Below are 16916 nucleotides of genomic sequence, written 5' to 3' on the forward strand. Positions count from 1 at the left end.
ACCATCAATCAATCACTGGTCAGTCAATCAATCAGCAGAAAATATATCCAAAATCCATGTACGATAAATGACACGGTCATGTGTAACAAAACATAATGACATTATGGACTGTAAACGTGAGTTAATTATCTTATACAAATACTATTATCGGGTCAACTATACAAAGCGAAAAGCATGTGTAGAAGTGAACCTGTGTCTAATAAGACTCTTATAGTACTGAACGTCTCTTAATAAAAGCAACGTTATTGCGAATATAAATCTTTATGTCAAATCACATGCAAGTAAATTAGGAAAGAGACAATAACATTACACTATATGAAACAAGTCAGAGGTACCAAAACAAAATAAACGTGGTAGTACAATAATTATATCCTATAAAACAAATAGGAAACTAATATGTAATTCATGTACCTCTTCAACAGGAGATAGCTAGTCGTTAAAGTAGAATGCTCACTGACAAGACTTCTCGTAATGTGATATATTTCTCTACCGTGAGGTAATTTATATACCGACTATGTAGCCCTACCTCGTCTGTTTGCTTGGGGAATATTGGCTTTCCTGTCGTCAGCACATGGATTGCGCAGCATAGGATGAACCGAACTCCCCATTTCAAAATAAGATGCGATTTACATAAATCACCCTCGGGTAACGCTCTACATAAAAAACGAAACCCGAGTACATGTATTTACTAAAACGATAGATTTATACAATTCCGTGACACCAGTGTTCTGCATGTCTTGAGATTGGTGGACACATTGCTTTAACAATGAACGCTATATTTTTGAATGATTATATCGCAGGAAACTGGTATACAATCTTCCTTTCTTGCTGCAATCTCTCAAAGCTGCAGATAATACGGTAATTTGTCATCGAAAGAAGTATCAACCCAGAGTCAATGTATGCCTGTAATGTCTGGAATGTTTTTGTGTAATACTAGTCTTGGTTGATGTGTTATGTACACTGACTTTATTTTGTGTGAATGACCTTTGTCCATAATTGAATTTAAAGTGTCATTCTACCTGATTTTTTGTCATGTTTATAAGTTTAAATACGTTATTTAGTGATATATGTGTTCAAAGTGTAGGCTTATTTTTAAAACATATATTTTCTGAAAGTTAACTTGTGACCCATATCCTGGTCATTTTATTGTGTCTTAGAATTTTAATATAAGGTTGCGGTAAACAAATGTATTCAGTCCTATCTTTAATTCAATCTGTCGAATCATTTACTGTTGTGTTCAAATATAATTTGGGGAAATCATTTTTTCAATTATTGATTGGAATTACAAAGTGCTCATTGACGTTTCGGACTTAAGCACCACATTGTGATTATTATGGACTCATTAAAATACATTCTGGATTATGTGATTCCTGCTCGTTTAGACTATTGGTACATCAACCCATTCAAGACTATAGGTACACCAGCTCATTCGAGAATATTGGTATATCATCAGACTCACTATTGGAATTAATTTATAACACTCCATAATTTTGAACTTCTGATTAACTTTTAGGATTATTTGGTTTTTATTTCACATGTCTGTATGCTCCTTTTAAATATTTACTTTTATTCTATGGCAATTAATTGCTTGTTGAATTTTTCAGCATCTTGTGGTATTGTTTATTTCTGTTACATCGTGTAAAACCAAAAATGGGTAGCACATTTTCCTGTGCAAATTTATTACATACAATTTCATATTTTAAAAAAGCTCAACATAACTATGATGAGCTGTACATAATTCAGGAGCGTGTAATATCATCACATATATCATTGTATAGCAAAGTACTAATAACACGATGTGTAATCACATTTTTATAACATGATAGTGTCACGTCTGACAAATAGTAGAGCATGTTATAACTTTACTGTGTACTAACATTTAATAAACATGCCAGTGACACTGACGTCACGCCGTAAAACATTAATAACAATGCTATGCAAACTGATATAATACAGGAATAATAATATGAATATGGAATTAGAAAAGAATTAAATATTTTCTTCTTTCTCCTTATGCGCATTATCACGACGCTACTATACTCTATGTCGCAATACCTTTTAAGCCATTTATGCTGCAACACAACCCGCCTGACCTATGTCACAACTCAACCCACCTGACTTAATCATCCGATGGAAATTTATAAAAACTGTAAACAAATACATTATATAGGTTGACTTTAATAATTTTAAATCATGTCAACAACTTACTTATATCTATCCAAAAATAGAATCTACAGTCATGCATCCAAACGTAAAACGCCCAATAGAGATATACATAACACCAGAAACATTGTAAATTATGATAAGCAGACTGATAAAACATACAGACTGAGAATATAAACTAAACTAGGACATATGTTTGAAACAATCTACAATATAATAATGACAATAACATATATGACGAAGACGCACATTTTTTATTTAGGAGAAATCATTAATCATTACTTCTTTGGATCAATTTATGTTGAAATAACTTTCATTAAATAGTTGTCATTCCTCGGACACCTTCTACAATACGAACTTTCTCAACGGCTGAACAGCTTACTCAAAATGTACTTTCTCTTTGGTTTGACATCATATTCAATAGGTACTTTCTCAATGGTTGGACATCATTTTCAATATATGTACTTTCTCAATGGTCAGACATCATCGTCAATATATGATCTTTCTCAATGGCCGGACATCATATTCAATATCTACTTTTGCAATGGTAGGACATCATATTCAGTATGTACTTTCTCATTGGTCGTACGTCATAATCAATATATGTACTTTCTCAATGGTCGGACATCATGTTCAATAAATGTTCTTTGCCAATGGTCGGACATCATATTTAATATGTACTTTCTCAATTGTCCGACATCATATTCATTATTTACTTCCTCAATGGTCGGACATCATATTCAATATGTACTTTCTCAATGGTCGGACATCATATGCAATATATGTCCTTTCTCAATGGTCGGACATCATATTCAATATATACTTTCTCAATTGTCGGACATCATATTCAATATATGTACTTTCTCAATTGTCCGACATCATATGCAGTATATGTATTTTCTCTTTGGTAGGACATCATATTCAATATGTACTTTCTCAATTATCGGACACAATATTCAATATATGAACTTTCTCAATAGTCGGACATCATATTCAATATACGTGATTTCTCAATGGTCTGACATCATATTCAATATATGTACTTTCTCTTTGCTCGGATATCATATTCAGTATGTTCTTTCTCAATGGTCGGACATCATATTCAGTATTTACTTTCTTAATTATCGCACATTATATTCAATATATGTACTTCCTCAATGGTCAGACATCATATTCAATGTATTTTCTTTTTCAATGGTCGGATATCATATTCAGTATGTAATTTCTCAATTATCGGATATCATATTCAATATATGTACTTTTTCAATTATCGGACATCATATTCAATATATGTACTTTCTCAATGATCGGACATCATATTCAATATTTACTTTCTCTATGGTCGGACATCATGTTCAATATATGTACTTTCTCAACGGTCGGACGTTATATTTAATATGTACTTTCTCTTTGGTTGGACATCATATTCAATATGCACTTTCCCAATGGTCGGACCTCATATTCAATATATGTACTTTCTCTTTGGTCGGACATCGTATTCAATATGTACTTTCTCAATGGTCACACATCTTACTCAATATATACTTTCTCAGTGGTTGGACATCTTTCTCAATATATATCCTACGAACGGAGAAAAATCTTATATGTCGCTTCACGACATTCACTCATTCATTTTGTTTTATAGATTTAGTAAATATGTAAGCATTTTAAACGACTTGTCTTGTAAATAACGTAATACCATGTCATTCCTTCTAACTCAATTCAAGTAATTTAAACCAATCCCTTATAAATGCTGTATGCAGTATGATAGAGCCAGGTTGGTCCAATCACACAATTCGAATTCAACAATAAAGTCAATTAACGTGCCAGTATGCACATGAATATGCTGTATACACAACCCTAAAAAGTGTATGTAATACTATATATTAATATACTGTGAACAATGCATTTTTAAGTACTGATGGGAGGGTGTGCGCAGCGTTGATAATGGGAGAATTTTCATCCTGGTGGAGAGTATTACATGCACAGAGTGTTGTGCAGGTGAAAAGGGATACTGAGTTTAGGAAGCATCTTTCATTGGGCAAGAATAGCATGGTTGGACTTTGGGGCTTTGTTAAGTAGTTTGTGTAACAGTAACCTTAGTACCTTATCCTTACTTACAATTAATATGCATCTTTTTCTTATAAAATAATAAATAACTGTTAACATACAAATAATTGGCGTGACAATTACGTCCTTTGGATACGTCTAGTTTCGAAAGTTTATTATTACATTGCACAGATTGAAACCTTCTGAAGCTGTTTGCAAATTTCTTACGTGACAAAGTACAGCTGTCGTTAGCTTGACAACACAGCTTTAACTGGCTTGTCGGCACGACACAGTCGTGATACATAAAATCAACGGGAACCTTTAACAGTATTTGGATCTGTTTCAATTGATTTGGTACATACAATTATGATTAAAAGCATCACAAAATCATGCGAACTAGATATAATTGCAACATTACTGCTGCATGAATGCTTAGATTCGATATTACTTTCAATAACCAATGTTATCAATACTTTTCTCTCATCTGGGGAGATCGCTTGCAGCAGAGAGGGTGAACCCATATCATTTTCTACGAGTTATTTTGGTAAACTAAGGCTTATACAAAAGACGAAGAAAACAAAAACGCTGATAACGTGAAACCAAGGCTTCCAACTTTTGGAGAGTCTCCCTGGGGTTAACTTCCTCTTACTTTTTTTCTCGTCGCGGTTTTCGAAAAATATATGGTAAGTTTTACTACGTTCACACATCATCGTGGTCACACCCTCTCTGCTGCTCTCTCTCATCCAAATATTGTATCAAGACCGACTCGGTATTATTGTTATAAATCATTGCGGGGATAACTGAGTCTGACTAAATAAATTTCTAAACTTAATTATGTCCGTACCTCCGCTGCACCAAGTCTAATGAATATGTCTAAAATTATGAGTATCAACTCTGTTAAACACCGCAAGAATATTACAGTTATCTCTAATCACTTTTGATATTTGTGTATACCGCTGGGTAACATAAATTACATTTGTGTTTTAGGTCTACCGTGAAAATATTCTAACATGATTTGATTGCTTATCCAGCATTACATCGTCGTATACAATTTAATTATTAATAAATCCATCAATATCATCTGCACATGGCGATTAATTAATATTAGTAATAAATTCAATACCATCATCACCATTTTTATCCAACCATTTTTTGTGTTTTCATTAAATTCTTTAAGTACATTGCAATATCGTTGATCATCAACTGACGGAGGTATTAAATACAATGTATCCCACTTGAGCCATCTCGTTATTAAATTAACTAACAGTTTCGCTTTATCACTTGCCCAAGTATTATCATTCAGATATAATTTGGTAATGCTGGATGATGCTTGACCGGTTCTCGCTTTTTTGTTTCCAAAAAATCAATTACATCCATGATGTAGAAATATAATAAATAATATGGATTTATTTTGTGTGAATTGCAGTACGCGTACACCCACAGGTGGACTAAATACAACAAAGAAATAACAGATAAGCAGTTACAGGTAAGTGTGAACCATGTGGTACAAAACAATTGTAATTTATTTATAATCCAAACAATATGAAACAAAGAGGAGGTTATGTTGCCACTCAGTTAGCAAAATTACCAGGAACACCATGGGCTAAATACCCAGGAGAAAAACACCTTCCCGGTTATAACTATTGGGGTCCTGGTACTCGACTTGATATCTGACTTGACAGCAAAGATCAACCAAGTATCCAGTAAACGCTATTGATAAAGCTTGTCACGCTTATGATGAATCTTAAAAAAAGGAAAAACCTACAAGAGAGACATATTGCAGATGTAAAATTAATGTATGCGTTAAATTCCATAAAAAATTAATCTTTTAAAGAATCATTAGGTAATTGATTGTTGAGATCTGCGATGAAACGAAAGCTTGTATTAGGAGCTGGTAATTAATCAACCGATTATTAACATAATGGAATCGATTTTTTATAGCCCAAGAGGATATTGGAAAGGTAGAACAGCAATTCGTAAACTAGCCGAAGCAGCAGGTGTCGAATGTTCTACTGCTGAAAAATGTTTAGCACGACAGGCAATATGCCAAATGTACCACCACCTCAAATAATTCAGTACAAACATTTTGAAGTTCATCTGGCTGATATTTGTTTACCACATGATAAAATTACAAATACGCCACTAGCAACAAAGACAGCAACTGAAGTAGCTTTTGCGTTTGAACGAATTGATCGACGTGGTAGTCTACGAAGTCCACAGCTGCATCAAGTTGATCCTGGCAAAGAATTTCAGGGTGTAGTATCATCGTTGATGAAGCGACATAACGTCAAAATACGACGAGGACACACTGCAATTCATCGCGATCAAGCAATTGTTGAACGACTTAATCGAATACTTGCTGAGAGGCTATTTGGATATCAATTTGCAAAGGAAATAATTCAAGATACAAGATCTCGCGAATGGGTTCAAATTATCAAGTGTGATAGCTGCATTAAATAATGAAATTACTCAAACAACTGCCATGAAACCTATTAGCACAATCACACAAAAAATATATACCAAAACAACGAGGTGATCTTTCAAAACAACCAGTATTAGGTAATGCGACTGTAAGATATTTATATGAACCCGGTGAACATGAAGGTGGTAAAAAAGAGCAACTAATCCTATCTGGAGTATAACGAAACAAAATTTCCAGCGTGATAAGATCCGAAGGTAGACGTGCAATCTACAGCTAGATTGAACTGCTCCACAACGTGTATTTACACATGAACAATTCTAAGTAATTCCTGAAGACACACAATTATCACCGTGATCAATTAACTAGCACCTCGACGCCGATTACATTCAAGACAGGCAGCAACATATTTTTGAATGTATGACCAAGAATTTTCTATCCATGGTAAATTGTCTTGGCTTATTATTTGAATATCGCCACAACATTATACAATTACAGCACGCACAATGATGACCCTGCTGCTGTTTTAGCGCTATGACAAATTTAACATCGAGATCACATTCGCGTTTTTTTTCTTCTCTTTCACTTTGATTATAACCAGCTAAGTTTTCTCTTACTATATCACTGTCATCGAGGACATCATTGATGGTGTCTGTAGTGTCTATGATAATTATCCGCAGGTGAGATATTCTTCTGACTCAAGACACTGCGAGATAAACTAAGTTTGATCACTGGACGCGATTATCGACAATCCAAACTCGAGTGTCAGAGATGGTTAACCCTTGAGATGAATGAATTGTCATTGCGTTTCCCAGTGTCCTTGTAACCTTATCCGTCCTCAGCGCATCCCCAACAACACTGACATCAACCAGAATAACATCATTTAATACGATGATGTTTCTCAGTTTGTCCTGGTATATCAACGTCGATATTCTGTCGTTGTGTATCAGCTGGTCTATAACAAAATGGTACACGTACATCTGAAAACATTTCTTTATGCAACTGAACTATATTTTTTCTTGCCACTATTAAATCATTTGGTCTCCACACTTGCAGAAAATTGTTCATAGCAGTTTCTGAAATTATTTTACGCATTATTTCACACTGAATTTTATTCGGTTGTAGTCTGATTAATTTCTTAATCTCCTTTAATTCTACATCGAGAGAGCTATGATCTTTAGTTATCTCCACATAATAATCTATAAAATTCCTCGGCAACCCGTGCGGAGATAAATCCAACAACGGCGTTGGTTGACGGTGATCGCCGTACATTATTACAGCTGTGTTTTTAATAATAGCCAATCGAGACGCATTTTTAATGTAGCTAGCAACCCTATATATATATCTCATCCCAAATAATAAGTTTTGGAATATATTTCTCTCCCATTCGATCAGGAGTTCATGCGTCTCCCTTCCATCGAAAAAAAAAATTCGATAAGTGCATGACTGAACTCCTTGTTCTCTCATTTTTCTTGCGAGTCTGTGTGTAGGTGTTAAAACAACCATATCAAATGAATTATGCCGAAATAATCAAATAACTCGTGTTGTTTAACCAGAACCCCACGGTCCGTTTATATAAACCGTCTTGTGTCTGGATACTGGATCGTACACGGATGCCGCAGAAGATAATTCTGATATCTGATTATTTTTGTAATAAATATCTTTGATTTCAACATCTGCGGAATCAGAATAATTATATAACATTTCTTGTTTTATTCTCCATTCCCCCTACGATACATCAGTGGTTGTAAATTGAGTCAGTAAATCTGTATATTTTATTTCGATATAAAATGAACCAGTAGCAACTCTGACTGCAGTGGTATGAAATCTATTTATCATCGATAATAAATTTTATTGAAACATAAGCGAGCATTGGGGATCTTAAATCAGTAAACTGAGGTGACTCACCATCGATATAACCAACAATTGTACCTAATCGTGTTCCGTTAGACAATTAAGGGTTTTATCGACTTACAATTATATATCTCTTTGTTGCATCGGCGATTATAAAATCATATTCAGCATCGTCTAAAAACAATCGTGCATAATGTCGTTTATGATCATATGCCCCGCCTTGAGTAAATTTACCTATTATTCTTCCACCAAGATCTTTTGCGGTTTTGTCATCATCAGGTGGTGGTAACCAAACTTTTTTCTGAGGACAATATGATATAATGATTTCACTTACAATCAATGATATCAATATCGATGCATCGATCATATATCGCAATAAAAATATTGGTTCCCACATTTTTTCTGAAGAGTGCCTACCAAACCAAAGATCGAATGAAGACCTTCAGCGAACTCAAATGATACAATACGAGTGAATCCATTTAGGTCAAAATCGGGTGGTGGTCCATTGATCGATGTTCTAGCCATTTCGTTTGTTGGGTGTCCAAATCTTTTAATATACCCAGAACACTCTCCGTAACCAAGACAACTTCCCTGATAAACGCGACCATATCAACCGAGATAACGTCGCTGTAATTATAATTATTATGCCACAATCCACCGTGTCCGTATTCACAGTAACTTAGTTGTACGTCTTCGAGAAATATAAATCGTGTGGCTTCCACGAATTTTCTCTCTTGCAAAGAGAGAAGGAACTGACGGAACGGTGAAACAATTATTTAGTAATTGCTCAGTATTCTTCGTTTAAAATGTATGCGCAAGGTTTTTCATTCTTTACGATATATTTCGCCGTTAGGTCGTACAAATTGGTCATTTTTTATCATCGGAACTTTTAAATAACCATACTGATACAGGATCGTTTTTACTTATTTCGTGAATAAAATCAAATTTATTTCCCCTTCCAGAGTTCTCTGGGGGTAAAATCATCATACGGTCCGATCTCGTGGAAATATTGTTACTGCACTAGGCCTAGCGTGAGCGTTATGATCAACAAGATTTATTGGACCTCCATTTTTTATAATGTTTCGAATCGTATAAAATATTTCCTATTATCGTCGCTACTATTATTTGGAATTTTAGTGTTTTTTTAACTCAGTGACATCATTTATTGTAGCTCCGGTATCGGTAACTAATTCAGCCCATTTGTTTATTTGTTCATGTCGTATATCCGATAACCATTTCCACGCATCGCGTTTGTAAAATGTTCGATTGCTCGTTCGGCTACACATTTCAGCTTTGAAAATCTCATTAGTGCAAGATCATTAATGTTAGGGTTATCACTTAGCGGATAAATTCCATAAATAAACGCAGTCATAGGATACGCTAGTTCATAATATGATTTATCAATATCAATCAACATTTCTAGCTTGGAAATTTACTTATCACAGCGATTTTTCCATTACGAAAAACAGGATCACGTTTGTCACGGATAATCCATTCAGCGGATACTGTTTCTGCTAGCACAATAAACTTTAATCTGAAAAAATATCTTTGATCTTTGAGACAATCAATAATCTTTTTCGCCAGCTCATCGTTCATTGTAGCATCCAATGACTTCGGCGACACCTTTGTCGATGACTATGTAAACACCATTGGTGCTGCGTATAATTTTGAATGTCGACCACATGTGAGATGCCCCATCATCACGAAATTCTTTCTTAGCATTCCGAATATTATTACTCAGATTATTCGTCGGATAAGACAGAGCTCGCCTCAGCAGGTCAGGAGTTCTTCTGTCAAGATCGAATCTGAATTCAGGAAACGATGTTTTCCAGAGCTCGATTGTAGATAATCTCTCAAACTCCCCCATATTATATTTTCGACAAGTATTTAGATAAAAAATATTATATATACCATGACTCAAATAAGGAATCAATGCAAGGGTTTGATGATAGAGTCTTGCGTAATGAATTCTGCAGACAGCATTTGTAAAGCGTAATGAGAGGGAGTTTTGGTCCAAAACCGTGCTTACGGTGTGGTGTTTGAGTTAGTAGGAAAACGCAGTTTGTGCAGTGTGGTGGTAAAAGTTATAGAGAACTAAAACGACATTACGATTAAAAAATAACAACCCTAACTCTGTCAAGACTCTGATATTGATAAAGTTATAAGAAACCCTGAAGATTATACAGCTAGATTTGTAGAGACAAATTGTAATGTAGACAAAAAATATTACATATAAATGGAGCAAAAATAATTTGCCAGACTTCCTATCATCAAAAAATTATGAAGCATGCCTTGATAGTGTAATCAGACACTGACGACTAAAAAAAACAGTTTGAGTTGTTGAAACTTCCGGTTATTTTAGATTTACTTTTGGGAGGGGAGAAGTGTTATTTCTCTTATAAATTTATATTCGAATGTTTCTTTGGTGTGATCAAAGATGGTCTTGTGATTAACCATTCTGACTCAGATCGGAAAAATAATTCTATGAATAACCTTCGAGCTATTACACAGAGCTAACGTTGTGCATTCGGAAATAATGGAAAGCATAATAAGATTCGGAGGGCAGCTAAATCCATAAATACTACTGGTGAAGAAATAATATTTCAATCGATGAATGGAGCTGCCAAGTATTTGGGTATCTGCATGCCTTCAGTACGACGTGTAGCATATAAAATAACCAAATTCGAATTTTCATACAAGCATGAACAATGGATTTCATTTGAATACCTCCGGTTTGTATTAGATACGGACTACAACCTTGATAAATTCAACGGAGATAACTCTGCCGCTGATATGTAATGTGCTTGATAGAGTTATAGTTGTTCCTTTGACATTGTCCTTGATTCCGGACTTTCTTGTGGTTAGGTATTTATAAAAGTCACAGAATCTAATGGTTGGAAAAAATCAAATATATTTTCGTAGGGTTGGGTGCAACACAAAAGACAGACCTATTACTATAATGTTAATTCGACAAACACGGAAGTAAATGAATACGATCTCAAGAGAGCGGTTTCATTACATTTCAAGCAAGTATCAGTTATCTCCGTTGATTTGTATCAAGGACTACCAGTAAAGGCAGGTGTAATCTTGTATTGAGGATAAATGATGTTTTATTGTCAGAAACAACATTCGCGTTTTACTGAATCCGTCTGATTTTATGTTTCATCTATATTTTTCTGTAATTATAATTAAGAAAAATAAGAATACAAACATCAAATAAGGCATGCCCATCGCGTGAGCTACTGTTGGATTTATGAGTATAAGATAGCTTATATATCATAGAACCCGTTTTGTTCTTGGGGTCCTCACCCAATTGCTCGAAACTCAACAGTCAAACACACCTTCCCACCATGTCACTACGTGGTGGGTGTCCTTTAGCACTCTCTCATGGTTGATTTGGGGGAGGATGTGCATGAATCGTTTGAGCGTAGATAATGGCTCCTGTCTATGTTGTGCTTTCCGTAGATACGATTTATGTATTTTACCTCCCTTAATTTATTGTGTATATCATATGTAATGTGCCGTCCTTAATTAAAATTGTATATGCTAGATGTATTGTGCCGTCCTTAATTAAAATTGTATATATATAACATGTATTGTGAAGTCCTTAATTAACATTGTATATACTACATGTATTGTGCCGTCCTTAATTAAAAGTGTATACACTTCATGTATTGTGCCGTCCTTAATTAAAATTGTATACACTACATGTATTGTGCCGTCCTTAATTAAAATTGTATACGCTACATGTATTGTGCCGTCATTAATTAAAATTGTATACACTACATTTATTGTGCCGTCCTTAATTAAAATTATATATAATACATGTATTGTTCCGTCCTTAAATAAAATTATATACACTACATGTATTGTGCCGCCCTTAATTAAAATTGTATACACTACATGTATTATGCCGTCCTTAATTAAAATTGTATACACTACATGTATTGTGTCGTCCTTAATTAAAATTGTATATACTACATGTATTATGCCGTCCTTAATTAAAATTGTATACACTACATGTATTATGCCGTCCCTAATTAAAATTGTATACACTACATGTATTGTGTCGTCCTTAATTAAAATTGTATATGCTACATGTATTCTGCCGTCCTTAGAATTAAGGTTTACTGTAAATATATCTTCCTGAGCCAGCTAGATTTTCATATGGCAATCAAGGGTTTCACATTGATATTGTTCCGTCCTGAGAATTAAGATTTATGTACTGTTCCCTCCTTACTGTAAACACGCTATCCTGAGCCTGCTAGGCTGTTGTTTAAAAATCTAGGGACTCGCATGGGGTAATGTCCTCCTTAGAATTAAGATTGAGAATTAAGATTTATGCATTGTGCCGTCCTCCATTTACCTATTTTTATCACCTTTTGATAATACATTGTGGGGCAAAAGGCAGCACCAAAAACTCGTCTTTGTATCACTTTTAAACCAAATGTTATCCTTTTTCACCCTTTAAAATAAACTCCACTACCTTCCTTGCCTTTTGTAATAACACAAACATTAACACTTTTACCTTGTGTATAAAAATCGATATAAAAAGAAAATGCACAAAAATGACTAAATGAAGTTTAGTCATTGTATATTATCACAAAAATAAGACAACAGTGCATATATTTTAAATTGGGATAGAAAAGTAAAACCATTTTTGAAAATTCATTTTCTTAAATCTAGTTGTTAGTGGAGTTTTCTCTCCAGCATATAAAAGGAAAGGGCAATATAGTGAATTTTGATAGCAAAAGTGCTATACTTTACAAAGTTTTAAGTCGAAAGTGATTGAAACGATGTTTTATTTGGAAAATTTTAGTTTTAATTGACCATCAGCTGAAAAGAGCCCATTCACTCCCAGCTCTTTTACATAACCACCTCCACTTTTGAGCCAAGATTCTCATACACACTATTTGTACTAAACTGCCAAATGGAACTTAAATAAAGGTGGAGTGCAGTTTCCATACCTGGATAATTTGTCCATTTACAGTCCCAATAAAGGCAATGGTTTTCACAAGATCCATTTTGACTGCCACCGCAGATACTGTGGTATTGAAGGTTATGACTGCCTCTGCTTGTATGGGAGTCTTTCCATCAATGGAGGTGTTGATGCCACCGAATTCAATAAAGTGATCATCAGTAATGAATCTCTGTAATAATAGTGCTTGTCAGTTACTGATACCTTGACATTTTGTATCAGGAAAGTTTAATCATGTTATATAAAAGGAGACACCACATCGGGAGTTCTTAAATAACCCATGGAAGTTATAACGAAAAATGAACCTGAAAGTAATGGGAATAGATAAGGAATTACTGAAGGTTTAATCTAGGATTGAGAGATATGGACCAATGCCCGGTTATATTTTTAATAGGTCCAGAACAGGTTTTGGCGTAATAAAATTTGGTGTGGTGTCTACTTTTTTAAATAACAAAAACAAAATTATTCACATTGTATTAATTTGACTTTATGCAAGATACAATACTGAAAATAAAAAAATAACAAATTATTTACGAAGTCCATTCTGTATCAACATGTTCCAAACATTCAATTAAAGGATTATCTTTCGTTCGATTTAAAGCAAAATTAGTTGTTTATGATTGCTTGATTATGCGGGATAGGTTAAATGTAGATACTTAAGATGTTTCTCTAGGTGACATAAACATAGAAAGATTGTTTTGGTTGCTTGAGATTTTTGAAGTGACTGCAGATTTGTTCTTTTGACTTAGGGAAATTGCTTTCAATAGCATTCTGAATTGTGTTGCAAACAAGTATATTATGACATGTAAATGAAAATCACTTCATGAATATCTATCTATAGTGTAACTTTAAAATCACCTTTACTTTACTCGATTGCCTTAGCCTTCGGCAGACAATGTACATTTTTCTACGTTCACAATGTTCTCACCATAATTATTACCAAACATTCAATCAATTGGTTCCAGTAGTGGAAGAGAGGGAGCGTCGAAGGACAATTTCAACTGGATGGTATCATTTTAATTTATTATAATTTGGTCAAATGTTCGAAAAAATAACAACGTAAGCAGCATATTCATGAAACACCTCTTGTGAAGATCTTTGCATATAGCGAGAATGTATATCATTTATCACTGTGTTAAATGTAAAGTCACTAGTAAGGATTAGTTCAACGGATCTAACGTAACTCCTCATCCTATGTTCTCTGTTATTCAAACGCTCATCCACATAATGCATATTATAGACACCGAGATGAATTCAGAACAAGTAGCATAAGGGCTGTGGAGAAAGGCAAAATTAGTGTTGGTTCCGTTGACACTATGCATTGTTGATAAGTCTTTTATATATCAGTGAATCATAAATTACCTTTCTTGTCCCATTGATGCAAAATCATATCCTATATCAAACTATGATTATATGACAATTTAATAATAATAATAATAATAATAATAATAATAATAACCTCGTATAATATAAATGTAAATGGTTACACTAGTTTAATCCTTTATTTTTAATATAAGAATTTGTGTAGTAATGAATATTCTTCTGAATGTGTGAAGGTTTTGATAAAGATAACATGAGCACCTATACCTACTTAACACATTTGACGAAATACTTACTTTTAATGGTATCTCAGTAAACATCTTCTCAACTGTTTTCCATGGATAGATACAAAGTGCTGAGTTATTGCCAGGAATGGATGTGTTTGGGCTTCCAATGCTACACACAACATATAAAGATAATATCCATTCAAAATGCTTGGATTCGAACATCCCATCAAGATAGGTTGCCTGAACCAGATTGTAGTGGGCGCCATTGTGCACGCACTTAAGCTCCACTTCTGCATAAGAATAGTTATCGTTATCTAAATGAGAGACACGAATCAACTTGGAAATGTATGACTCTGTGGTAGGATTCCGCTTCTGAACAGTAACAAAGTAACTAAATGGTTCAGATCTGAAGCCATAAATGTAAATATATGGGAATATATCCCTGTGCATAGCCATAATACTTCTGGATGAGTGGGATCCATTATCTAGCAGTCCTGGTGCAATAAATACTACAACTGGAACGTAAATATCTGGATTGATGGTGTCGATATCACTTAGATTGTACTTTTCACAGATGCCATGATATAGGTTTAAACATACAATTAGTTTGTTATTGTTGTAATCTATTACCAAGGCCTTAATGTAAGTATTCATAGTCGTTTTGGGTTGATCACATGATGCATTTATGTTCAATAGCGAGCAGTTGGGATTGTCATATTTTGGCCCTGTTAGTGCATTCTTTATCAAGGTTAGGTTGGATGAAAGCTGATAAACATTGTTCATCGTACCTATGTAAACATTTCCTGTTTTCTTGTTCAGTACCATGTGACTAAATGGTCCTTTGGTGGAATCAATCTCAAACGTGTTGACTTTATAGATTTCTATCCCTGTTGTCATGACAATGGTTCCTAGCAAGAGCACCAGTAACAGCACCATCTTGAATGTGCTGCCTAACATTTGTACTGGTTACCACATTACCTGAAGAAAAATAGAAGAAATCATGCAAGTAAATATCTATTCCTGAAAATTATAACTAGTTTTGACCATGTTTTCACGGCAATGGTTCCTAGTAACAATACATACATCAACTCCATCTTGAATGTGCTGCCTTACATTTGTGCTTGTTACCATAGTCCTTGAAAAAGAAAGAGATGCAAACGACACTGATAACTGGCTGAACGGGGAAAAATATTTTATTTCTAAGACCAGTTTTGTGTCTCTTTCTTTCAAAACTTCACCAAAGTGTAGTATTAAATCTACATGCCCAGGAGCAAAAACTGTACATAAATCTGTGATCATAATCAAATGAGGTATCCAGGCTATTGCATTGTGAATTAAACGAAATCTTTCTTATTACTTATAAAGTATTTCCAGTACTTTTTAAAGGAAAAAGTACTTCGCCTGAACAATATTCATTAAATACAAAAATGACACTTTAACTGTATTGGGCAAATATATATGTGTTATTCTAAAGAACTGTTATTATATCAAATTGATTGGTAAATATCTAGTGTCTGAATGTATAGTTCATTTGTGCAGAGGCGTGTCATAACGTATTTTTATGACATACGAGGTAAATACAATATTATCAGCTGACACGAATTTCATGGATGATGGTGTCTTACATCTTACGTATGCTATGATGTCTAACTGCCATATCTGACTTTCTAGAAGAATACAAACAAAGTAATACTCTACATTACATTGTTTTATATGTGTACATATGTGCAAAACTCATTCCTACGTATCCACGTTCTTGATGTTCACCCAGAGGTATGAGTATTTTGAGTGTGCATTTGTCTTTCGTTGCCAAATTAGGGTCTACATTGTTATTGGATAGTGTTCTCGAAAGGTGACAATCTTTGACACAGGGACCGAGTCCCCTGAGGAGTATGGATGGACACGT

At 34.2% G+C, this 16916-nt stretch overlaps 1 protein-coding gene across 2 annotated transcripts in view; it reads right to left on the reverse strand.

Annotated features, from left to right (window-relative positions):
• Positions 1 to 16916, reverse strand: part of LOC149804165 (hepatocyte growth factor receptor-like) — a 209025-nt gene that overhangs the window by 130291 nt on the left and 61818 nt on the right. The window contains exons 2-3 of one of the 2 annotated variants that reach the window (XM_089954144.1): positions 15799 to 15988; positions 13453 to 13635 (exon numbers count right to left, since the gene is read on the reverse strand). In XM_089954144.1, coding sequence (XP_089810270.1) covers positions 13453 to 13509 — 57 coding nt within the window. In that variant the 5' untranslated portion in view covers positions 13510 to 13635; positions 15799 to 15988. Of the gene's footprint in view, positions 1 to 13452; positions 13636 to 15079; positions 15989 to 16916 lie in introns of both variants that reach the window. The other variant, XM_089954143.1, reaches the window with a different exon arrangement.

Source organism: Sinohyriopsis cumingii, chromosome 3 (assembly GCF_028554795.1).
Source record: "Sinohyriopsis cumingii isolate HCF-2022 chromosome 3, ASM2855479v2, whole genome shotgun sequence".
NCBI lineage: Eukaryota > Metazoa > Mollusca > Bivalvia > Unionida > Unionidae > Sinohyriopsis > Sinohyriopsis cumingii.